The sequence below is a fragment of the Canis lupus genome, chromosome 14 (genome assembly GCF_003254725.2).
Source record: "Canis lupus dingo isolate Sandy chromosome 14, ASM325472v2, whole genome shotgun sequence".
Lineage (NCBI taxonomy): Eukaryota > Metazoa > Chordata > Mammalia > Carnivora > Canidae > Canis > Canis lupus.
Window position 1 is genome coordinate 42873702 of NC_064256.1, and position 26013 is coordinate 42899714.

At 44.6% G+C, this 26013-nt stretch overlaps 1 protein-coding gene and 1 pseudogene across 2 annotated transcripts in view; one reads left to right on the plus strand and one right to left on the minus strand.

Moving 5' to 3' along the window:
• Nucleotides 1–512: 512 nt before the first annotated feature.
• Nucleotides 513–25384, minus strand: LOC112670662 (peptidyl-prolyl cis-trans isomerase A-like; annotated as a pseudogene).
• Nucleotides 25031–26013, plus strand: part of ZNRF2 (zinc and ring finger 2) — a 108585-nt gene continuing 107602 nt past the window's right edge. For both annotated transcript variants that reach the window (XR_007402081.1, XM_025464513.3), the window contains exon 1: nt 25031–25667. Coding sequence is in view for 1 of the 2 variants with exons in the window: in XM_025464513.3 (XP_025320298.3) it covers nt 25172–25667 (496 nt within the window). In the remaining variant the exon portion in view is untranslated. The remainder of the gene's footprint in view (nt 25668–26013) is intronic.

Below are 26013 nucleotides of genomic sequence, written 5' to 3' on the forward strand. Positions count from 1 at the left end.
CTGGGCCAGGAACAGAAAGCTGCCCAGGAAAAGCCAATTTACCTGCAGAATGGCCAGCAGGGAATATAATAATTAATTGAATCACGCAGAACTTTCCTTGGCAGAACCTAATGCTGAGGCCCAGTGAAGGAAAAGCAATTGGACACCAGGGAGAGGTTAAAAAGGCATTGCGTGTCCATCATGGTGGTGAAGAGGCACTATCTATTGCCGTATAATGCACCGTCCCCAAACTTGGCATCCTAAGATAGCAATAAAAATTTACCTTGCTCACAAATCTGTAATTTTGTCAGAACTGAGTGGGGACAGTTAGTTTCTGTTTCATGAGAAGAGTCAGCGAGTGAAGTTCAGCCGGGGGAAAAGGGTCCAGTTTTAATACAACACACTCACACGGCTGGCACATTTGGGCTGGCTACTCACGGTGAGCCATGGGCCTTCTTCGTTCTTCTCCATATGGTCGTCTTCATGGACTGTCTCACAGCATGGTGACGGGTTTCAACAGGACGAGGCTAAAGAGAATGACTTTCTTTTCTTTTCTTTTTTTAAGCACATGGCATTTTTATGACCTGGACTTAGAAGTCAGAGTGTTGGGGGCGCCAGGGTGGCTCAGTTGGTTAGTCATCTACCTCAATCTCAGCTCAGGTCTTGATCTCAGTGCCATGAGTTCTGGCCTGCATTGGGCATGCAGGCCCAGCATGGAGCCTATTTTTAAAGATAACCAAGAAAAAGAGTATTACTCTTACCAGACTCTGTTGGCCAAGGCAGTCACCAAGGTCATTTCAATTTCTTTTCTTTTTTAAGTAGGCTCCATGCCCAGAGCAGAGCCTAAAGCAGGGCTTGAACTTATGACTCGTGACCCTGACATCAAGAACTGAGCCCATAGCAGGAGTTGGCCACTTAACCAACTGAGCCACCCAAGTGCCCCAAGCTCACTCCAGTTTCAAAGGCAGGGGGTCGTAGGCTCCACATCTTGCTTCAGGAATGGCAAAGTTCGGGCATCTGGGTGGGTCAGTGATTGAGCGTCTGTCTTTGGCTCAGGGTGTGATCCCAGAGTCCCGGGATCAAATCCCACATTGGGCTCCCCAAAGGGAGCCTGCTTCTCCCTCTGCCTATATCTCTGCCTCTCTGTGTGTGTGTCTCATGAATAAATAAATAATATCTAAAAAAAAAAAAAGAATGTCAAAGTTCTGGAGGAGCATGTGGAATGGGAGATACTATTGCAGCATCTTTGGAAAACACCATCTGCCACAAGTATATAGAGTTAAGTGAGTGAGAGGGTAATAAATAACCTGGTTTGCTAAAGCCATGCTGAGCCCTGGATGACCTGAAGTCTCAGAACAACTTTCTAGACACCATGCAATCTGTCTGACATTCAGTCCTGAGGTCCCACAATATGAGGCCTATACTCTTAACAATAAACTTATGGTACTTAATTAAGGTAACTTTAGCAAATCTTCCATCTGTGCAGCAGCAACAATGACAAATGCCCAACTAATCCAAACACATTATAATTTCAATTATAGAAAGAAAAATTAATGGAAGACTAGAAATATATTGAAATACTAATAGTAGTTGCCTCTCGGTAGATTTTTGGGTGATTTCATTTACCCTTTTAAGCTTATTTTTAAAAACACTGCAAGGGGCACCTGGGTAGCTCAGCCAGTTAAGCATCTGCTTTTGGCTTAAGCCATGATCTCAGGGTCCTGCGATGGAGCCCCTCATTGGGCTCCCTGCTCAGCAGAGAGCCTGCTTCTCCCTCTCCCTCTGCTCTCCCCCTGCTTGTGCTCTGTGTGTGTGTGTGTGTCAAATAAGTAAATAAAATCTTTTTTAAATTTATTTTTAATATTTTAGAGATTTTATTTATTTATTCATGATAGACATAGAAAGAGAGAGAGAGGGGCAGAGACACAGGCAGAAGGAGAAGCAGGCTCCATGCCGGGAGCCCGACGTGGGACTCGATCCCGGGGCTCCAGGATCACACCCTGGGCCAAAGGCAGGCACTAAACCGCTGAGCCACCCAAGGATCCCCTCTTTTTTAAATTAAAAAAAGAAAAAAAAAACACCGAAAGGCTAAAAACTAGAAGACTTTATTCAAAAAAGAAATCAAGTTTTTCGTGGTAGGGAGATTTGTCTTATAAATCGGGCTTCTATCAAGTTATGTCCAGTTGCTTGGACTTGGTCCTCATAATGGCCCTAACTGTACCTGTTTCCTTCCTAAACCTCATTTCTAATAATCCCAGCTTGAGGTCTGTTATTTGCCAGAGACGGTTTTTTAGACATTCTCATGTGTAATAATGAGCCTAAAATTCGGAGTTCAAGGAAATTGTAAGAGGCCTCATTTCCGGTCTACTTCTCTTATTCTTCACCACCCTTAAACAAGCAGTCCCTCAGAAAGGGCAGACTGTTAAGGCTGCTCCCTAGGGAACCACTGCATCCACTTGGCCAGTCAGGCCGCCACGTTCCCCAATGCCTTGTTGCTCCTCACAGAGAACGATCACATCCCACCACTGGAAGGTCCTCACAGGCTGAGGATTCCATTTCAACTCAAATTCATTGGAGTGCATCCACTTTGTTATTTCTGCTTTCCCACGACTGCCAACTTGTTCAAAGGTAGTTGATGAAGCAAGTTCAGGCCTGACAGTCTCCATTTTAGAGATCCCCTGGAGCCGTCTCCACTGGTTCACTCCCTTTCACATGGTTACGTATGGGGAGAGGAGACATACTGCTAGCAGCAGGCATGGCGCCTTGACATTGTGGGAAGTCAGCTTGGCTCTCTGAGATTATGGGAGGTTCTGAGATTCTCTTGTCCCCCACCCCCACTTCTTTATTCCCTACCTTGCTCACCCCACCTCACACACCCCTTACCCTCTTTCATCCCACTTACATGTGTAAGCACACACAAACACACGTGTATATACCCTCTACTGCCACCTCATGCAGATCTGTTCATCAGAGGGTCTTTTACGAGCCTTCCACAGAGCCTTTGTTGTGTCTTGGTACAATGTGGTTTCCCCTCATTCAGAACTGAAACCTGTTTTATCCTTTCTCCTCAATACCCACCTACTCTCTCTTTGCCTGCAGACAGGCTATGTTTCCAAGCCTCTGTAAGCTTTGGAAGCTTGGCGTTTGCTGAGAAGTCCCAAGCATCCAGGTATTTTCATGGTCAAAATGGCCACGGGAAAAAAGGGTGAGGGTCAAGCTGACATAGGGGATTGTGACATTAGTCATTACATGCGTGACCTCAGAGCTACTTACTAGTGAGACAGGGCTTTAAGATTTGCCCTGTTTTGATCCAGAAACAGTGAGGACCCTCAGACAAACAAGATTACTGTATCTTAGATGCAGTTCTGTAAGCACGCGTTCTTCACTCATTTATTTTGGCAAGAATTCATCTTTGCTGTGACCTACACAAATTGGACTGAGGACTGGTGTGGATCAACTTCAGTGCATTTCTCATAGGCTAGTTTGACAATAGCTGAAGTATTAGCAGCAGCTCTGCAGAATCCTCTAGATCACACAAGCACAATGTGAAAGCAGCAATTAATTTTTCTCTGGTCACTGCATTTATGAAGAAGCTTCACCCGTGAGGTCTATGCCTGCTGGCACCGCGTAGAGACAACCCTGCCAGAAAAGAAGAGTCCCACCTGCTTCATGTGCCAGGAATGTTGAGATCCAATGTTAAGATAATTTAGTCCTTTTGAAATCCTTGGGGAGAAATTAGTCGGAATAGTTTTGTAGCAGTAAATCCAAAGACTGTCTGATGAAGGACCAATCTCTCTCTGGCTTTTTGAAACCAAACAAAGAATTATTACCTAATGCAATATGCAGCATGAAATAGTTTTGACTTTCGGATTCAACTTCAAGGAAACTTTACCTAATTGCAACTGTTTGTTCTAGGCTCTGAGGAGGCAACAATCTTTAAGACACAATTCTTGCTCTCAGAGAGCTCATTTCCTAAACAAAGAATTTAGAGCTCTGTGATAAATACTAGAAATGTGTGTGGGAGGGACAGAGAGGGTACAGAGGAGGAAGTAATGAACTTAGGAAGGTTCAGGAAGGTTTTCTACAGGAAAACAGTGTCTGTGATTTTGCAGGATGAATAGGAGTTAGTCTCACAAACAAGGTGGAGAAAAGGACGTTGGTCCAGGCACAGGAATAGGAGGGGTAAAGGCATCTGTAGAGAGAAGGCAGTGAGGTCAGGAATTGATAAGATAAATTGGGAGAAAGTGGTGGGGACAAGAGCTTAATGGTGTTAATGAAGCCTTTTTTTTTAAAAAAAAAAAATTGAGATACAGTTCACAACCATAAAATTTGCCCTTTTAAATGGCACAAAGATTTTTGGATATTTAGAGCAGATGAGGGTGAAGGGGCGCTCTCCTGAGCTACAGGAGGAATGGTTTGGTGGTTAAGAGAAAACACAGTCAAATTTATTAGATTTGTCCACAGTCAGCAATGGTGATCTTCTTGCTAGTCTTGCCATTCCTGGACCCAAAGCACTCCATGGTTTCCACAGTATTCATGCCCTCTTTCAGCTTGCCAAAGACCACATGCTTGCCATCCAATTACTCAGTGCCAGCAGTGCAGAGGAAAAACCAGGAACCGTTTGTGTTGGTTCCAGCATTTGCCATGGACGAGATGCCAGGACCTGGGTGCTTCAGGATGAAATTTTCATCATTAAATTTCTCCCCATAGATGGACTTGCTGCTGGTGCCATATGGCATGTGAAGTCATCACCCTGGCACAGAAGTCCCAGAATAATCCTGTAAAAGCAGGAACCTTTACAGCCAAATCCTTTCTCCCCAGTGCTCAGAGCATGAAAGTTCTCTACTGTCTGTGAAACTTTGCAAAAAGCTCAAAGGAGATACAGCCTGGGGGCTCACTGTCCATAGCAACGTGGAAGAACATGGTGGGGTTGACCATGGCTGGACGGTGCAGGTGGCTCCAGGGGGGAAAGCATCTGCCAGGGCTCTGTTTAACCTTTTGAGGAACTATTAGGCTGTTTTTCAAGAATCCATGCCATTTTACATTTCTGTGAGGAATCACAAGGAGTTTCAGTTTTTCTACCTCCTTACCAACATATATTATTTCTGTTTTTTTTTTCCTACCCACCCTTGTGGGTGTGAAGTGGCCCCTCGTTGTGGTTTTGATCTGTATTTCCCTGATGATTAGTGGTGTTCAGCATCTCTTCATGTGCTTCTTGGCATTTGTAAATATTCTTTGGAGAAATGTATATGCAAATCCTTCGCCCATTTTTCAAATGATGAAAACGTAAAATTTACAAGCCTTTAGTTGGACTGACAAAGAGGAAGAAGAAGAAAGCTACTAAAATGAGGACGTTACTACCAATCTTATAGGTAATGCTATGAACAATTGCACGCCAACAAATAGATCCACTGGATCTTATCAAAATTAAAAATGTGGTTCAAAGGACACTATTACAGTCAAAAGTTAACCCGCAGGATGGAGGAAAATATTTGGAGATCATGTATCTTGGAAAGCCTGCTTTCCAGAACACATAAAGAACTCTTACAACTCAATAATAAGACAAATAACCCAGTTGCTCTCAGGGCCCATGATCCCATCCACTTTCATCTTACGCACAGAATCATGAGTATTCATGAAGTAAACTTTTAATTGATTTTTTTCACAGTTTATAATAGCTAAGCTATAGAGGCCTACACACTGGTGTGCCTACACACTAGACACTGCAATGTCCTAACTGGGCCATTACCAAGTTACATCCCTATACAAGCCAAGACAACAAGATTTGGGGCTGGAAAACACAATAAACACAATCGCTTAAAACTGCTGTCACCCTGGACAAGGAAAAGCACTTCAAGTCCCTGACTCAAGACTATAAAAGTGAGACCCAGAAGACACTGAAGTACATTCAGCTTCTTTGTCTCTCGTTTTCTAACCACATGTTTATACCAGATTCTGAGGTAAACAGCAAGAAGGAAATGGAGCAAGCAAACTGCCTCCCCCTTGAGCTACCGTAGCCTCTTCCCCTCCCAGTCATGATTAGTCCCCAGGGGAAGTGTGTTCTAGGGCTTCCTTCCAGGACTCAGGCTCCAGAAGTCTTGAACATTCTGTGGTCTGGGCTTCCACCTCCACCACTCCAGAAAGTTCAACAATGATAGACGGTCTCTTGTCAAGAATGGTGTCAGTCTTCTTCGCATTCTACCTGTTGGAGGGTCTTGAATGAGTGGATTAGTCCTCATTGCCCAAATCTGCTCCTTCTATCACCTTCTGGGGCACTCTCTCTCCTGTTTTTCCTTCAACTGCTCTGATTCCATCTTCCTTCCCCAACTCTTCTACCAGCCCCCTTGCATGTGTACCCTAGGTCTCATATTTCATATTTTCTCCCTCTCCATCTCCTTTCCCTCGGTGATTTTCAGCAACTTCCTCCTAGTATCATTCTTTAGGATGTCTCCTATCTCTGTCTCCCATCTCCACTTGCGAGCAGCACACCTGGAGCCCTAAATGCCAGTGGGTCACTGACATTAACAACAATATCCAACAAGTATCTCCAACACAGCGTGCCTCCCAAAACCTCCTCCTCTTCTTGTCTTCCTTAGTCCTCATATCACCTGGCCTGGAAATGCCAAGTCATTAAATATTCTCACTCCTCCTCTGTCCCCATATATTCAATCCATTGTTATTTCTGACAAAACCTATTCCTAGATGTCTCTCCTCTCCGTCCCCGCTGCCTTCCTAGCTGGCTACCTGACTATAGGCACTCCCTCTCCTTTCCAATCCACATTGCTGTCAGGATCCTGTCCAATATACACAAATCTGAACAGTGTCAGGCCTTCAAGGTTTTCCAAAGCTGAGGTGTTAGCCTCAGGTGTCAGCCTGAAACAGGGCAGTTTTGTGCTGGGTGTTCTGTGATTCCATCTAGTTAGCTCTCAGAAGTGACCTATTTGGTTGATGAAACAGGATTAAAATCCCAGTTCTTTTATCTGGTTTACAATCTGGCCCAGGCCAACTTTCTAACTCTATCTTCTTCGAGTCCGGCTACCTGCCATTCCCCGAACATATTGATCATTCCATGCAGTTTCCCACCTTGTTCCCACTTTTCATGCTGTTCTCTCTTTCTGAATACCTTTCCCCCCATTTCTCACTTATCAACTCCTCCTTAACCTTCCCTGCCCAGCCAAAATAGCACGTCTTCTATGAAACATCATATGTTATCTGCCCCCATCTCCACCTGTCAGAGCCTGCCTCTCCCCATCTCCCAGACCCCTGCCTGTGATCCTGCAGCAATTTGTTCAAACCTCTGCTGAGTTCTACTTTGAATTTGGTGCAAAACCTGGCACATTGCAGGTCTTCCAAGTGTTTTGAAAGAGAGGATTTAAAGAAGCATGAAGTCAGGAGCAGTTTCTCTGGCTCTGATTAGAATAAAGAGCTTTTATCCTCCATATGGGACTTGCTTGAGAAAATCCAACATGTCAGAGCCAAGTATTTCTTCATCTTTAAAGTAATATAGAGAATAATTGCTGCTGCCCAAACCTACCCATGTGAACTCAATAGGGTGATAAAAACAAGTCCTGCTGTTGAGGTATAACATGTTGAAATGAAGAGGGAGATGAGCCTTCCATCTTCTGTCATCTGGCCCTCAGCCTAGGGCCTGTGGAGAGTGGGGGCAAGAGAAGATTCTGAGATCTGACAGATGGTTAAATAGAGAATGTGCCTATGGGAGGTCAGAATGATTCATCACAATTTGAATGAAACTAATTTGGAGAATAACCATTTATTGGTCATGTACACAGGTCAATTACTGTGCTAAGAATTTTACATGCCATTTGTTTATGTAAAGCCAATCTTGTAAGATGGATATTATGATTTCCCATTTTACATTTGAGGAAACTGAAGCTCAGAGAGGTTACGTTATTTGCCAAGGGCACAAAGCTGGTAGGTGGAGCTGGGATACATAATCATAATACTAATCATGCACATGTATGTGCCTGTGTCTTTATGAAGTATGCTGCTTGAACCTTACAATCACCCTAAGAGTTGATAGACTTCATTATCAGATGGGAAAACCTTGAAGTAAATAACCCAAGGTCACATAGCTAGTGAGAAACAGCGCCTGGCAATTTCCTCCAGAAACCACATGCCTGGCCACTACCTTTGCGGTCTTTCAGATCTGTTTGATTTTGCTATCTCGGCTTATTCTACATTGCCAGTATCCATCAGGTGCTCTTCTCTTGTTCTTCAAGATGTAAGCTGCAGGCCGGAAGTATCAATATAACCTGGAAGTATGTTAGAAAGATTCTTGGGGGCACTTGGGTGGTCCAGTTGATTAAGCGGCCAACTCTTGATTTCCTCAGGTCATGATCTCAGGGTCCTGGGATCAAGCTCTGAGTTATAGGCTCTGCACTCAGTGAGGGATCTGCTTTAGGATTCTCCTTTTTCCTCTGCCCTTCCCCCAATCCACACCCCAGCTCATACCTCTCTAAATGAATGAATGAATGAATGAATGAATTTTTAATTTAAAAAAAAAGAAAGAGGAAGGAAGGAAAAAGGGAAGGAAGGAAGGATAGATCTTGAACCCCACTGCAGACCTAGGGGATCAGAATCTGCATTGTAACAAGATCCCCAGTTCCTCGTCTTAGCCAGTGGGTCTCAGCCTTGTCTGCATACTGGACTCCCCTGGGGAGCTTTAAAGAGTCCTGATGCCCGGGCTTCACTGATTCTGTTTAATTGTCTGGGTGTGGTGTGAGTATTGGGCTTTTAAAAAGCTTCCCAGGGGATTCTGATGTGATACTGGGTCTGAGAACAACTCTTATAAGCAAATGAAGCTATTGGTTCTTTCCTTTCCTCATTTCTCTTATGTGCAACAGGCCTCGCTAAAGTACAGGCACAGCTTGCTGGGAGATGGGCAAATAAACAATTACAGCATAGTAGAATAAGCACTATGAAAATCATTATCCCAGGGCCAGAAGAGATCAGAGGAAGACCCAACTTCTAAGTCTGCATGAAGGAATCAAGGCAAATTGCTCTCAGGACAGCACATCCGCCTCAAGGACAAATAGGAGCTCTTGGATTTGTTGACAGGGGTGGTGAGCTGGTGTGGTGAAAGGAGAATTCTGTGTTTACTATGAAAGTGAGATTTATAGAATTTTAAGCTATAATAGATTATAGAGATCATGTAATGAATCCAGTGGTTTTTCTAACCTATGGCTCAGTTTAGGAAAAACATTTTATGTCTCAGCCCAGAATATATACTTATAAATTTAATGAAACAGTATTTACCTTCACTATATGTTTTGCACTTTGGTATTCTTCTAGTCCTTCAATACACTTCTCTTTCATTAGAGGGAAAAAAAAATTGCTGGTCATTCCTAACTGAATTGCTCTCCTGCTCCACTAATGGGTTATAACCTGCAGTTTGAAAGGCCTGACTTAATCGCTTCCATTTTTCCTTGAGGAAACAATAACAAAATGTCTAGACAACTTAGCCTGTAAGAGTAAAAAAAATGTATTCAAATTCCAGTGTGAAGGACTAGTGTTAGAAATAAAGCCTTCTATATGGTATTGGTTGTCAGATGTCAGATGTCAGAAAGACTTGCTTTCTCTTGGAAGTCCTACCTGTTTTCTGGGAGGCTAAGGCAGCCCTGTAGTGAAGGCAAAAGGGTGAATTCACAAATGAAGAGTCCAAGTACTTTCTAGCCCCACTAAAATATCCTGGATGTATGAATATTACTGAGCAAGAATTCTCTGTTTAGATAGTTTTGGGGAGGAGTCAATGAGACCTGGAAGCGGGGATAGAGCCCTGTTAGAACCACCTGGGGCTCTTTGTCTAGTAGACATGACTCCCAGCCATTCTGATATACATACTGCTGAGTCATATAGTAATTGCATATTTAATTTTTTAGGAATCATACTGTTTGAAGATGTTTAGCTTTATATAGATTCTTTTAAAAAGCAACCACTGCATTGTCATAATTTCTTTTTAAAGATTTTATTTATTTTTTCATGAGAGACACAGAGAAAGGCAGAGACACAGGCAGAGGGAGAGGCAGGCTCCATGCAGGGAGCCCTATGTGGGACTCAATCCTGATACTCCGGGATCACACCCTGAGCCAAGGCCAGACGCTCAATCACTGAGCCATCCAGGCGTCCCATGTCATAATTTTTCTTATATCACTATGAATATTTTACCACATATAGGCATTGGTCATAGATCAATGCCTAGAGTTTCTGCTCCAACCATCTTCCTGCTCTAACAGATACAAATAGATACATATCCGGAAAATCTGAATTCTTCATATTTTGTCTGACTAGAAAGATAATTATTTTAAATCATCAAATATCCATTAAGGGGGCACCTGGGTGGCTCAGTTGGTTGAGTATCTGACTTTGGCTGAGGTCATGATCTTGGAGTCCTGTAAGAGAGCCCCACTTGGCGGGGAGTCTATTTGCTCCCTCTCCTTCTGCCCCTCCCCCTGCTTATGCAGGTGTTCTCTCTCTCTCTCTCTCTCAAATAAATAAATAAATAAATAAATAAATAAATAAAATCTTTTAAAAAATATCCATTAAGTAGTTTGGAAAATCATACAAAAGCCATTAACCTGATTACACTAAATATGAAAAACAAGACAGTTTCTATTATTCAATTTATCAAGCCATCACCATTTCAAATTTGACTGTAGGTCACATTCATTCTAAAACTGGTCATTGAAGGTAATAGACACTTGCTCTTCCCCTGCCTGATAATGAGTTTACAAAATCCTAGAGGAGATGGCCTGGCTTTCCAAAACTCTTGTTTCTCTGAAGTCTGTGTGTATCAAGCTAAGTGAATTTTCTGTATGATAGGGCTTTAAAAAAACTTTTTTGGAGTGGTACATTTTAAGCTGTTTGTGAGCTAGAAAGGAAACTCATTTCCTTCTGAAACTCATGAGTTATTGTCGAATAACTTTAATTCAGTAGAAAAAAATCCTACTGTATTAAAATGAAATGCTAATCATAGCTGTCATTCTCCTCAATACTGGTCTTGGCAGTGCTTTTCACTTCTTAACCCAATCAGTGGTGGGGGATGGGAATAAATAAATAACATTTATTAGTAGTATGCCATCTGTTAAAAAGATATACTGGAGAAACCTGATAGATGTACTTGTGAACATTTAATTGAAATGTTATGTTCTACTGAAGGAATTCAAGAGCTTTTCAAATTCCTCCCTAGCATTTCAGTGAATCACAATTTCAATGTATTGCAAATTCTAAAAAGTAACAAATTGTCTTTTCCAAACCTATGAATCTGTTGTCTTGCACGGGTCATATCTGTAGTTCCTTCCTCTTTATCTTTTCCTTTTTTCTTCACCTCATGGAAGCAACTGAATTCTGGTAATGCTTTTACCTCTCATATTTTTGACAGTCGAAATTGAATCAGAAGCTGCCTCTGTTTTTTTTCTTTTTTGCCCTCTCTCTGCTAAATCTATGTATTTTTAGCGCAGCACATTTTATTTTCCCACCTGTATGATTTGCTTGAAGCTTGATATAAACATGCCATAAAAGAAAATACTCTGCATGTATGAAAAACACACACATTTTTGTGAAATCTGATTATTTCATAATGTTTATTTTTTTTGTTTTTTTTTATTTCATAATGTTTAGATCAGTTTGTTTCAATGAGAAGGTTGTAAGACTGTTTCAGGCATTAGTGTGCTGGAGGTTAATATTCATTCATTTGCACTTAATGTACGTGTTTTGCCCATGAGAGTGATATGAAAATCATTTGATTAGATCTGTTGAATCTTCTTCCATTCCCACTGCTACTGATGCGGGTCAGCTTCGTTATGTTTTTAGTCTGGTAAAATGTACATAACATAGAATTTACCATTTTGAGCATTTTTAAGTATAGAGCTCATTAAGTACATGCACGTCATTGTCATTTTCACCTGGGTACCTGCACCAGCCTTCAAAATCCAGCCGTGCTCCTAATTTTGTCCCCACTAACGAAAGAGAAATCTTATCTCTGTTGACTTATTTTCATCATGTGTATCAGAGAAAACTGGGAAAATGGAAGGGCTATTCTTTTCCATCTCTTCTGTGCTTTTAGCTTCATAGTTGGTGAAAACCAAATGCAGTTAAAGTTCTCGAGGCAAATAAAGGCATACCTGCTCTACTAGTTCCATCGTCCCTGGTGCAGCTTATTTCGTGCTCAGGACATCACAGCCAAAGGAATCATTAGGTGGACCTAGAAAATGTAAATGCTCTTAGAAACTCATTTGGCCTTAAAGGGTCTAACCACCAGAAGCACAAAAAGGCTTTTCAAAGTAAAATCTTCAGCTTTACAATGTGTGGAAATAATTCCAAAAAATTAAGAGCTAAAACTTTCAGGTGGCTAAACTTTGCACCAGTGCACACGAGTGTAAAGAAGCCTGCCCTGCCCTGGCCCCGCCCAGGGCAGCTGGAATCCCCTGGTCTGCCCTGGGTCTTGAGCCTTCCTGGGGGACAGGGGAATTGAGGGGTACACACATCAGAAATGAGGAGCCCATTGATGCAAACTGCTTCAGGTTTCAAGCCTTTGGCAGTGCAGTTTTGCATCACTAGATGTCAGTGTGGACTTTCCCAGCTGCCACCTTCTTTCCTCTGTGGGAGATGTCCCAGCCTTCACCCAGGAGCCTTCCTCAGGTCCTGGCAAACACAAGCCTATCTTGAGAATTTTAATTTCACCAAATATATTGTCTACAACATATACTTTAAAACACAAAATCCCTGAAACCAAGGCTGCCCTCCCTTTAATACCATGACCTTCTAATCTCAATGCTTGCAGTTAGGTGGCGGTCTGCGAGGCTGGGAAGTCAGGACTGTGTTCCATATAGGGTCATTCAAAAACAGCATGCTGGCACACCTGGGTGGCTCAGTAGGTTAAGCATCTGACTTTGGCTCAGGTCATGATTGCGGGTTCCTGGGATCGAGCCTCATGTCAGGCTCTCAGCTTGGAGTCTGTTTGTCCCTTGCTCCTTTCCTCACTCTCTCCCTCTCTCATAAATACAAATACAATCTTTAAAAAATAAATAAAATAAATAAAAGCAGCATGCTACCATAGACACCCGGCCCCAGGAGACCGCAACAGCCAATGCTACCATGGCTAAGAGTAGGGCAGGGGGCCAAGAAAAAAGATGTATGATTAGCCACATAAGGATTTAAGGATATCATGGGCACGCTTATTAGATTTGTTTCTGGTTTTGAGGCAGCTTGTAGTTGGGGGCTTCCGAAATTTTTAAGAAAAGTCATTGTATCAGTCTCCTTGTGCTGCTGTAAGAAATTACCATGAGCATTGTTGCTTAAAACAACACAAATCTATTACCTTCTAGATAGAGGTTGAAATACCAAATGGGTCTAACTGGGTTAAAATCAGGGTGTCAGCAGGTCTGCACTCCTCTTGGAAGCTCTCCAAGCTTGGATCCTTGGAGAGGATCCATTCCCTTGCCTATTCCCATTTCTAGAAGCCCCTGGCATTCCTTGGCTTGTGGCCCCCTTCTGTCTCCAAAGTCAACAATGGCCAATCAGGTCCTCCTCCTACTGTACTCTACCTCCTATGCCTCTGCCTCTCCTCCTCCCTCTTTCGCTTACAAGGAACCTTGTAATTACATGGGGCCCACTCACATAATCCAGGACAATCTCCCTACCTCAGGCTCCTTCATTTCTCTTCACCTACAAAGTCCCTCTTGCCATGTAGGGTGACATACTCCCGGGTTCCAGGGACGAGGGCATGGACATCTTTAGGTAGGCATTTTTCTGCTGAACAGAGTCATCATTTTAAAAATAATATATGATGCAATGTTTGAGGTGAAGAACTTTTTAATAGCCTCATTTAGTGTAAGAGGAAACCGCTGTTTGTACCACAAACTGTGTTGGAAAATAACAAGCCCTAAATTTCCCCTGCTCCTGGAATGTTAACAATGAAGAAAAATAAATTTGCCACACCCAGCATTAATATTTGGTCGCCCTCCAACCTGACTGCACAGCACTAGCTCTGCTGCCCCTCGTGACTCCCCATTTTTAGGATGTCTCTCGTGAAACAGGGAGAACCCACACACAGAGGGTGGGAGACCTGGCTTCAGGGCTGACAAGCACTGTGCAACATGAAATCCAGGCCTTTGAGAAACCTGACTGAAACAACCCATTCCACATAGGATTGGGTGTCTAAAGCCAACAGAACTTAACCCTGCGCCTTGTCACAAACCCAAAGCTGGTTGTGTTCCACCTTGCAAAGCTGTCTTTGTCTCCCTGCTTATCAAACTTGACCTTTCGTCCATACTTCCTACCTGGTGCTACCAGGGAGCAGAAAGCTTCTCCGTCATCCCTGACTGTGCCTTCTCAGTCATACACAACATCCAACTGGTCTGCAAGACCTGTGGAGGCTAGTCTCTTAATGGCTTTTGAATCTGCCCTACATCAGCCTCTTGGCCCATCTTTCACTGTACTCTGTTTCCCTCCCTCCTATCAATAAAGCCTCCAAAATACTTCCTGATTTATTTTTAAGCTGTAAACACAGTCAGGCTACTTCTCTGTGAGGTGGTTCCCGTCTGCCTTCTGGAATGATTCCAACCTCTTAGCCCAGCACACCCAGCCTGTTAGACTCTGCCTCAACCTACTTTTCCAGGTTATTAGCTCACCTCATGGCCTCCTACTCTTCATTCCAGCTATAACAAACTGCTTGCAGTGCACCCCATGCTCAAAGCTCTCCCTTGCTTCAGGCTCCCTCAGCCTGGAATGCCCATGGCTGCTTAAGCCAACTCTCTCTCAAGACAGCTCAATACCACTTCCTTACGCTTCACCCAGCCCCCGTCCGTGCACTCAGCTCCTGCATGCATTTACCACACTGCACTTGATTCACTTCATTATTTACATCTGTGTCCCCTGACTATGAGCTATAAGGTTTTTGGAGGCAGGGACCGTGCTTGGTTAAATTTTGCATCCCTAGTGCTAAACACAGGAAAGGGCACATTAATGACATCCAGCCACTTTTGGTTTAAAGAATGAAGACATCTCCAGTATGGGTCCCAAGATATCCTAATGCCTCCAGGCACCAGGGATGACCCAGTAGAGGGCTATGTTCTAATATCTGCCCAGTTTAAACCTGTATCCCTAGACTACAGCCAGAGAGCTCATCTGGCTTCTGGGAAACGGAGGGTGGGGCAGGCTGAACAGTAGCTCTTGTTGCTCTGGGTTTTTGCTTGTTGCCCAGGAAAATTAGACCTGCAATTATGAGCTTACCATTTCCAACCTGGCTTAACCTGGGAGCATATATCAATCAGTAGCAATTCCAAGGGAATTGGCTGCCTAGGGCATGGGCTGCCCTGGCCAAAGAGTGTAGAGGACAGCAGATGTGACACACACAAACTTAATGTGGTAACAACAGCCTGGTTAAGTCAGTAGTAATTCAGGACATGCATTATCACTGCTGTCCCTCGTGATCCCCAGCAGTTACTGAATGTCTTCTGTGTGCAGATTGTCTGGGAGCTCTACAAGCAGGCACTGTAGAGAATTAAAAATAAAACAGAAACAGAGTTTCCGTACTTGGGAGCCTTATGCAATCTAGGCCAAAAATAAGGAGCTTGCCTTTCTTGGGGCTTTTGGCTACCTTTGGTGGGAGGAGGTGGTAAGGGAAAATGTCTTATAACACTTTTTAATCATTCATGTATAACCATAGTGATTTAAACCAACGGTAGGAAGCAGGAATAAGAGTGCATATGCATTGGAGGTGGAGCCACATGCATTAGGTAGCAGAGAGCTATTTTTTCTCCAAGCTATTCTTTACCTCACTAGGCTGGGAAAATTCTCTTGGTACTGACCCCATGTCACACCTTTCCACTAAATGTTATATCTTTTTCAACAGTAGGTCCCTAATAATAAAGATCAGGGATTCCTTTTAAAATGCTATGTATGGAATCTGAGCGATTTCTTCATAATGGAGGAAAAGCAGCATGGTTTGTGGTTATTTGGTATTAAGGGTTTTAAAATAAGGGCTTTTAATGATTTTTTTTTAAATGTCATTTCCAAGCCAAAGTAGATTGAGAGTAGAGCATAATATAAATATTTAAGCTCTGATTACTACTCTATGCCACTTTGATGTAGAAGAATTATTTTTAGATAATAAAAATAGGTGCTGACATTGTGTCTCAAGCTGTATTTAGAAAGGAAAATGATTCAGAATCTATGTTTAACATAGCTTAGGGATCTGGTCACTGATTGATTAACATGAAGTGCTTTTACAACACATTTAATCCTATTCAGGACCCCAAAGTCTCCTTAGTGAAAGTGAAATTTAACTGCCCTCTAGAATAAAAAGATATTTTTTTTTAAAAGAAGAAGCTTTAAATATTAGAAATTTCAAATAGCTAATCCCTGGTCTCTCAATCACAATTTCTTTTCAAGTTTCATAGAGATATATATGCATGCACATCCATCCATCCCGTGGTAGAAAAATGTAGGTTTGTCATCATGATATGTCATAGTGTGAAGATTAGTGATGTACATACTTATTAGAAAATGACTACTAAACAGTTATTACCCATAAAGCCTAAGTGTCAATAATGCATTAAAATTATGCAAAGTAATAAAATCAATTCCAGTGAGTATTAGTATATATTACAATATCTTGACTTGCTAGAGAAAGTATGCAAATTAGTATAACCTGCTAGAGATAGTGACACTAGGATAAAAATTTGTAAGTTTATTAACACATTCATTATTATTTTCAGATAGAGACTCAGTCATTTGAGACTCACAACTCCTCTGTGAGACTGGTCTTATGATCATCTGCATTTTAGAGAGGAAACAGGTTTAGCCAGGTTAAGTAGTTTGCCCTAAATCCCACAGCCAGTGCTGGACAGATCCAGGGCCTGACTCTGGCTTGAGTTTACCCACTTCATGGTGTATGTTTATAATCTGGTAGTGATTGGCTCCATCCTTTGGAAGATAGGCATGATTGATTAAAAAATCAATCAGAGTAAAGGGAAGAGAGAATCTGGCTTACTCATAATAGAAAAGTAAAAGTGTGTTAAAGGCATTGTATAAATTATGGATGTTCTCTGAAAAATTACCACACAATGTGATCCTTAGACATTTCTCTAAACTAACTTTTGTTTTAGAATTTAAGATATAAGTTTCTAATCACCACTAAAATCCTAAACAGTGTTTTCTATAGGATTTAGCAAGATAAATGGAACCCTGCCTTGGGCTCCCCACTTAGCGGGGAATCTGCTTCTCTCCCTCTGTCTCTCTCTCAAATAAATAAATAAAATCTTTTTTAAAAAAGATAAATTTGGGGATGCCTAGGTGGCTCAGTGGTTTAGTGCCTGCCTTTGGCTCAGAGCATGATCCTGGAGTCCCAGGTTCAAGTTCCACATCAGGTTACCTGCTTGGAGCCTGCTTCTCCCTCTGCCTGTGTCTCTGCCTCTCTCTCACTTTCTCTCTGTCTCTCACAAATAAATAATTAAATCGTTTAAAAAATAAATAAAAATAAAAATAATAAATTTTAGATGGTCCATTTATTTCTTTAAAGAAATGAAATAGCGATGCCTGGGTGGCTCAGTGGTTGAGTGTCTGCTTTTGGCTCAGGGCGTGATCCTGGGGTCCTGGGATCGAGTCCCACATCAGGCTCCCTGCATGGGGTCTGCTTCTCCTCCCCTGCCTATGTCTCTGCCTCTCTCTGTGTCTCTCATGAATAAATTTTTTTTAAAGATTATTTTTATTATTCATTATTATTTATTATTATTATTTTTATTATTATTTATTTAAACTGCTGAGCCACCCAGGCTGCCCAAATTTTTTAAAATGAAATAATAGGAAAAAGGCTATTTAAAGATAAGTAATTATGCAGATAGTCCTATAATTTGGTAAAGAGACTGGGTAGTGTATAACCCTAAAAGAAAGCAGGGAAGGAGGGGAACCATGGCCATCTTTTACATACTATGAAAGGAAACATGGGATGGCAGAGACTTTAGCAAAAAGTGTAGGTCTGGTGCTGGTTGCAGGAGAGACCTATTTATAGGCTGTGGGTCCTACTGAGAGGACAAATGATGTGGCAGGTCTTCTGCCCTATGCACATCTGTTTTCCTGACTGTCAAAGATCTGATCCAGCACAGCTTTAAAAGAGTGGATAAGACAGGGCACCTGGCTGGCTCAGTTGGTAGAGCATGTGACTCTTGATCTTGGGGTTGTGAGTTCAAGCCCCATGTTGGGTATAGAGTTTACTTAGTAAAAAATAAATTAAAAAAGAGTGGGCAAGACATTTGCAGCAACCTAGATGGAGCTAGACAGTATAACACTAGGTGAAATAAGTCAGAGAAAGACAAATACCATATGATTTCACTCATATGTGGGAATTTAAGAAACAAATGAGCAAAAGAAAAAAGAAAAAGAGAGAGACAGAAAGAGAGAGAGAGACAAACCAAGAAACAGATTCTTTTTTTAAAAAATAAGAATTTCCTGGATGAGCTCACTTTATTTTATTTTTTTTAAACATCTTATTTCTTCATGAGAGACACAGAGAGAGAGAGGCAGAGACACAGGCAGAGAGAGAAGCAGGCTCCATGCAGGAAGCCTGATGGGGGGCCCAATCCCGAGACTCCAGGATCAAGCCCTGGGCCGAAAGCAGATGCCCAACTGCTGAACCACCCAGGCATCTCAAGAAACATATTCTTAACAGATTCTTATTGAGAACAAGCTGATGGTTACCAGAGGGAAGGTGGGTGGGGGATGGGTGAAAGAAGTGATGGGGATGAAGGACTGCACTGTGATGAGCACCAAGTGATATATGGAAGTGTTGAATCACTATGTTGTACACCTGAAATTAATACAACACTGTATGTTACCTCTATTTTAATTTCCTTAGAAAAAATTAAAAATTAAACAATTTTTAAAATTGTTAAAAACAAAAACAATTTTTAATTAATTAATTAATTAAAATAAAAGAATGGGAAGAGAAGCAAAAAAGAAGAATAAGTGCCCAAGGGAAGAGACTCACTTCAACTGAAATCCAAACTGTGTAACAGCAAACCCATCAGGCAGGTGCTTTTTGTTTTTGTTTGTTTGTTTTTTTGTTTTAAGATTTTTCATTTTCTAAATAATCTACACCACATTTTCTACCAACTAAGCCGGCCAGGTGTCCCATCAGTGAGGTATTTTTACTGACAAGCCCACAATTAGCATACCTGTTCCAGTGTGGGTTTCTGGCCACCAATGTTGTCGATGTTCAGTGCTTTAACAATTCAAACTCATTTCAAACCCCGAAAGTCTTGGGTCAGAATATCACCATTTAATCATGTGAGGAAGAAGAAAAATAGAGCATATGAAAAAGCTTCAGAGATTAGGATTTTAAAGAGCTGGGGCTCTGTTACTTAAGAGTCACGAGGACATGAAAAGAACAGTTCTGATTATGTACAGGGAAGCATCATTTAGAGCGATGCTTCTCCAAATACAGTCTGAGGTCTTATGGCATCCCTGTTGCTGGGCTGTTTGTTAGAATGCAAATTTTCAGGGCTCCGCCCTGAACCAAGGAATGAGAATCTTGGAGGGTGGGGCCTGGCAGTCTGCTTTAACAAGATCTCCAAATGCTTCTTTTGTGCACTAAAGCTTGCAAAGCAGTGATTCAGATCTTCATTACCAGATTACCACCCATTAGTGGGTTGTAAAATCAATTCAGTAGGCAGTGACCAGTATTTTACAAAAGCGAAATGTAATACAATAGAAAATGGAGCGCATCCCATGTTACATGGGTATGAGCTCATGAAACTTGCTTCTGTTCTAGACATGTATGTACACCCATGTGTACTGATTTAAATGAAGCAGCACTTTTGATTTTTGAAGAACTGGTAGGATATAATAAGAAGCTACACATTTTATATGAAGCCAGAACTGTTTGGTTGACGATAAAACACATTGACAGCTTAATGTGGATTCCTGTTTGGAAAGAGAGTGAAGACAGAAGGAAGAGGGCCAAGGAAAGAACATAGCAAGCCAAGGTTTTTTAACTCCAGAATTATCATGGGGAAAGAATAAAAAAGGCCTACCCAGAGAGGAAAAGGAGGGGGACATATACCACAGAGGAGATGTCAAGGAGAATAAGTATAAGACAAGGTCATGTGTGACCTTCAAGAAACAATCATGTAAGTAAGAATATTCATTCACTCATTTATTCATTCACAGATCATCTATTGCCCATCAGAGGTGCCAGGCACTGTTAGGTGCTGGGGGTTATAGAATAGAAAAGATGTGAAGCCTATCATGGACCACATTGCTTAGTGACTAGCAAGCAAGATCAACAGCATGATCAGTGCTGTGGGGAAGCATTAACACAGCACTTAGTGGGAATACAGATGTCAGCCCGTGATGATGTGGTTGGAGTGGGGTCACAGCAGACATCCATATGGAGAGGGCATTTAATCAAAATGATGATCACATCTAAACGTGGTATTCTATTTTGAAACTAACCAGTGAGTATCCAGGTCAGTGTTTCTCAAACATTAGTGTGCATCAAAACCCTTTAGAGGGCTTATTCAAGCACTTTTGGATTCAGTGGGTCTGGGGTAGGGGTCTGATAATTTGCCTTTCTGACTTAGTCTCAGGCAACGCAGATATTGTTAATCTGGAGACTATTCTTTGAGGATTACTGATCTACATGGTTAAATTAAGAGTTCTGTTAGATGGTGTTTCTAGAAGCACAATTTAAAGTAGGTGTGCAGGGCTGCAGGTGGGAAAGGGGTACTGTTTCGCTGCTCTGCACCCAGCAGAGCTGGCACCCATCTGCCTGTGGTGTCTTGCCTTCCCTGGAGCATCCTCTCTGTGACCCCGAAAGGATGCTTGGTGAAACGAGGAAGACCTGGCTATATTTTTGTGGGAGGCTGTGGAGGAAAGTCTTTCCAAAGTCCAGGAACCCTTGAGCTGACATTATGCATATGGTGGAAGGTTACAAGGATGGGAACCCTTTTCTGAGGAAACTCCCTAATTGGTCAACCAAAGCAAAGACCACCAGTAGCAGGCGGCCAAAGAACAGAAAAGGAAAGTACTCGCCGTTGGTGTGTTAAAATTTCCAGAAAAGTCTTCCCACAGCAGTGCTATTTTGAGAACAACAGGACTAGAAGAGAAGCCTCGGTATCATCTATAGGATCTCCTTTATTTGCCCAGTTTGCTCAAGGTCAACAACAGATTATCAACAGATTAAGACTGGAACCCAAATTCTGTTATGTCTTTCCATTTTGCCACACCAACACTCCTTTTTGCTCCTTGTTCTGGTTGTTGAAGTATGTTCCCTCAAAGTTCATACGTTGAAGTTCTAACTCCCCAGTATCAGAAAAATGTGACTTTATTTAGAAATAAGGTTGTTGCAGATGTAATTAGTTGCTGAAGGAGAGTGGACCTCTAACCCAATATGACCTGTGTTCTTATTAAAAGGGGAATTTTGGAGCTGGATAGGCGCGCGGGGAGTGTGACATGTTGACAAAGGCAGGGAGCAAGAGGATGCACCTATAAGTCAAGGAATGTCAAAGACTGCCAATAAACCACCATAAACTGGAGAGAGGCATGAAACAGATTCTCCCTCCCAGCCCTCAGGAGGAACCAACACCTCGATCTCGGACTTCTGGTCTCTGGAACTTTGAGACAATACATTTCTGCTGTTTAAGGGGAAAAAAAGTAGATAGAATTTAGCTGATCTGCACGCATATGAAAATTAGTTTTTCTTTGCTTACATTTTGATGGGTTAATAATTCACTGTCACTAGAAAATTTTCACTTAACTTTTATTGTAAAATGTTTTACTAAGATTTAATATTTAGCTTAGGTATTTGACAGTCAGGCAACTGTTCTTGTGTGTGGCAAAGACATGCTTGCTATGTGCTTGTCAAAGTGATTTTTTTTTTTTCTGGGCACACACATAAGACCACATTTCCTGACCCCTTTGCAGTTGAGTTAGACCATGTGACTGATTTCTGCCAGCACGGATCGTGGGTCGGAGGGACGCAAACCCTTCCAGGCTTGGCAAAACTACTTTCAATTGCTGCCCTTTTCCTCTGGCCAGCCAGGCACACAGGATTTAGAGAAGGCTCTGTGAGGAGTCTGGGGCCTGCTGAGACGCTACATAAGAGCATGGGTCCCTAAGCCACCACTTTGAAGAGAAACCCGAGATTGCCATTAAGGTGGAGAACCATCTGAAGAGAGATGAGAGGGCAGACCAGGTGAGCTCACAACGTGCTTTCCTTGCATCATGGCCCTCAGGTTTCGGAGTTTGATCCCATGGTGTAGCTTATCTTGTCCTAAGATGCCTGGTACAAAGTCACACAAAACGCGTAATTATGAGCTTAATGATCAGCTTCAATTTCTATTCTCTTATGTCCAATATTCAGGCTGTAAATGACTTTTCTGGCCACTCATTTATTCAATAGATATTCACCTAGAGGCTACTGTGTGCCAAGCACTGCCAATGGTGAGCAAAAAAACACACGCCTTACATGCAATCATGAAATTTAGTCTTGTGAGGTAGGGACATAAATCAATGCTCAAACATGTAAAATTCTAGCTGTTGTGGGTGAGATGAATGTTAGAAACCTGGTTCTATAAGGGGTGGATTTTTTTCCCCTAGCTAGGAATAAATGTTGAGACATGTAATTAGCATCTAAGTAAAAATGATTTCAAAATATAAGTTTGGTTGTGATGAAGCAAAATATAACAAAATCTGGATAATACGGTTTTATCGTTAAATCTTTTCATTTAATAGTTCTAACTACTGAATGGCATTTGCTCCTTGTTATAGGCACCTAAACTTTTAAAATGCATATATAATGATGAATGTGAAATTCTTTCAGTTGTTAGCTCCTCAGAGACTTGCAATCAGTCTTTTACTCCTTTTTTAAAATCATAGTGTGTTACTTTTCTATATTCCTGTTACCAGAGTTTTACATTGAAGGCCTCATTCAGTAAAAGCTAGATCACATCCTATCACTAAATACCTTCTTGAATTAGAACTTGTCATTCTGATAACCACTTTAGCCTTTCAAATTTTTCTCTGCTTACTGAGTAAGCTCACACACAGGATGAAAGATTTTTTTTAGGTTTGCATTGAGTCGCTTTGTTTTTCCATTCTCAGATACTGCTACATATATACTGATAAACACGTGCATATACTTTCTCAGATATGTTTTATATACACACTCAATGCATCTATATCTACATATTCTTCACTTTTGTTTGAAAACTTGATTATCATTTTTGGACGATGAAAATCATCACACAAATGACATTACAAATGTGGAAAAAAGATAAGGTATTTATTTGTGCAGCTTGTGCAAAAGTATCAATTATTATTTTCACATAGTGGACACTTCAGGCATTTTCAAAATGGATATCCAGACCATGCTCTGCCACCAAGACACTACATTACAGAAATGAACTGAGGATTAAAAAAAAAAAAAAAAAAAAAAAAAAAGAAATTCTTTAACTTATCAGTTGTTAGCTTCTCAGGAAATTTTGCTAATTTCCATTTTAGAGAAATTATAGGACTTTATTATTATTTATAAAGTTTATTTAAGTAATCTCTACACCCAAGTGGGGCCCCCCAACCCAGATATCAAAAGTCTCATTACTCTACCCACTGAGCCAGCCAGGTGACCCTAGAGAAACGACAGGATTTTAAAGCTGCCGGTGCCCTAGGAATTTAATATAAACATCCCCGGTCAGGAAACTAAAGCCCAAAACGACACGTAATTCAGTTCTGATCCCAGACCTAGACCCCAGATGGTCCTAAATCAGGTGCAGCTTTCTCCGCATCACAGTTTTCGTTTTGCAACCGAAGGTCAGGCTGGATTATCTTCAGTTCTTCCCACTGCGCTTCCTCCAACGGTCAGTTTCATGGGGGTGAGTCTCATGAAGATCTGAGTTGGCTTCTGCCCTCTTGGGTTATTTATGTTTTTGCTGTTCTTAGTTTTTTATCATCAACATCGCTGAGCTTCTGTTTTATTTAAAAGACACGCTCTGAGTAACACGGATGAGGGGGTTACCCCCTCCCCAAACACCCCTCCCCCCGCAAACCGAAGGCTCAGGACCCAGGAGACAGACCCTTCCCAACCCCCCAGCAGGGAAGACGACAAGTTGGGAGACGCGGTCTCATCCAGGGTCCCAGGGCCACGTGCGAGGGGAGGGGCCGCCTTCTGGTTGGCGCCCCGGGGGGCTCCGTCCGTCCAATCGGCTTCGGCCCCGCGGTGGCGGAGGGGGCGGGGCCAACGGCCCGTCCGTCACCGAGCCCACGGGCCGCAGCACCTACCACACCGCTGTACCTTGGCGGGGGCGGGGCGGGGCGGGGCGGGGCGGGGCGGGCAGGCCGCGGCCGCGGGGGGGGGGCGGGGCCGCGGGGCGGGGCCGGGCCGGCGGAAGCCAATCCGCGGGGCGGCGCGAGGGGGCGGGGGTGGGGCCGCCCGCCCGCCCGCGACCCAAACACCGAGTCCGGGTGCACTTTGGAGCCGCGCTGCTCCTCGGCCTTCCGGTGCGAGCCCGGGCGCCTCCTCCCCTGCCGGGCGCCCACAGCCCCCACCCCCGGGGCCCTCAGCCCCCCGCCCCCCGCGCCCCTCCTTCGCCGCGGGGAGCGCGGCGACGGTTGCCGGGAAGCGCGCGCCGCCCCTCCCTCCCCTCCCCTCCTCCGTCCTCCCCTCACGCGCCGCCCGTTTTTTTTTTTTTTTCCTCTTTCCTCCGTTAATACCAGCTGGGTGGCTGGGGGAGGAGGGAAGGTGGCCCCGGCGGAGTCTGGGCGGGCGCCTCCCCCTCAGCCGCGAGCCGCCGCCGTGTGAGCCGGAGGATGGCGGCGGTGGCTGCGGCCGCCCGGGAGGAGGCGGTACCGAGGCCCGGAGCGCAGAGCGCGGCGACGGCGGCAGAGAGCGGCAGCGGCCCGTCGCGGCGCCTCAGAACCGAAACCGGCGGCCGCCGCAGCGCCACCTGAGCCGGCCGCGGCGCGACCTCCTTCCTGCCCTCGCCTCCCCCCGCGGCCTCCGGCGGGCCGCCCCCGCCCCCGCCCCCGCCCCCGCCCCGCGAGCCCCGGAGCGCGCCGGGCGCCGACCGCCCTTCGGGGCTCCGGGCGGCGGCCCTGGACGTGCGGGCTGGTGGCAGCGCCGGCCGCGGCGCCTCGGCCCTGCCCGCTCGCTCCCGCCCTCCCGGCCCGGGGCAGGGCGGACATGGGCGCCAAGCAGAGCGGCCCGGCCGCCGCTAACGGCCGCACCCGCGCCTACTCGGGCTCGGATCTACCTTCCAGCAGCGGCGGAGGGACCAACGGGACGGCGGGCGGCGGCGTTGGCGGCGTTGGCGTTGGCGGCGTTGGCGGCGGCGCGCGGGCCGCGGCGAGGTTTCCGGCTCAGGTGCCGGGCGCGCACCAGCCCAGCGGCTCGGGCGGCGCGGCGGCGGCCTCGGCGGCCCCGCGCAGCCGCTCCCTCGGCGGGGCCGTGGGGAGCGTGGCGGCGGCGGCCCGCGCGGCGCAGTCGTCCTTCAGCATCCCCAACAGCAGCAGCGGCCCGTACGGCTCGCAGGACTCGGTGCACAGCAGCCCCGAGGACGGCGGCGGCGGCGGCGGCGGCGGCGGCGGCGGCAGGGACCGGCCGGCGGGCGGGGGCCCCGGCGGGCCGCGCCTGGTGATCGGCTCCTTACCGGCTCACCTCTCGCCGCACATGTTCGGAGGTACGCCCGGCTCTCCGCGCCTCTCCCTGCACGTGGGCAGCACCTCAGCGCGCGGCCCGGCTCGCCCAGCGCTCTGGGAGGAGGAGGGCGGGGGGGGGGGTGCGTGGAGGGAGTGCGTGGGGGGGGGCGGGGGTCGCCGCGTAGCCCCGGCCGCGCCGCCCCCTCCCTGGGCGTCGGTTGCGCGACCCGGGGGTGCCCAGACGGGAAGCCCTGCGTTCCCCGCCCCCTCCCCCCCCCCCCCGGGGTGAATGGAGCAAAGGTTGTTTCTCCAGCAAACCGATGCGCCAGCCCTCGTGCTTTTGTAGCTCTGAGGATCAGGAAGTCGGGAGAAGACCGGCTGGTTGCC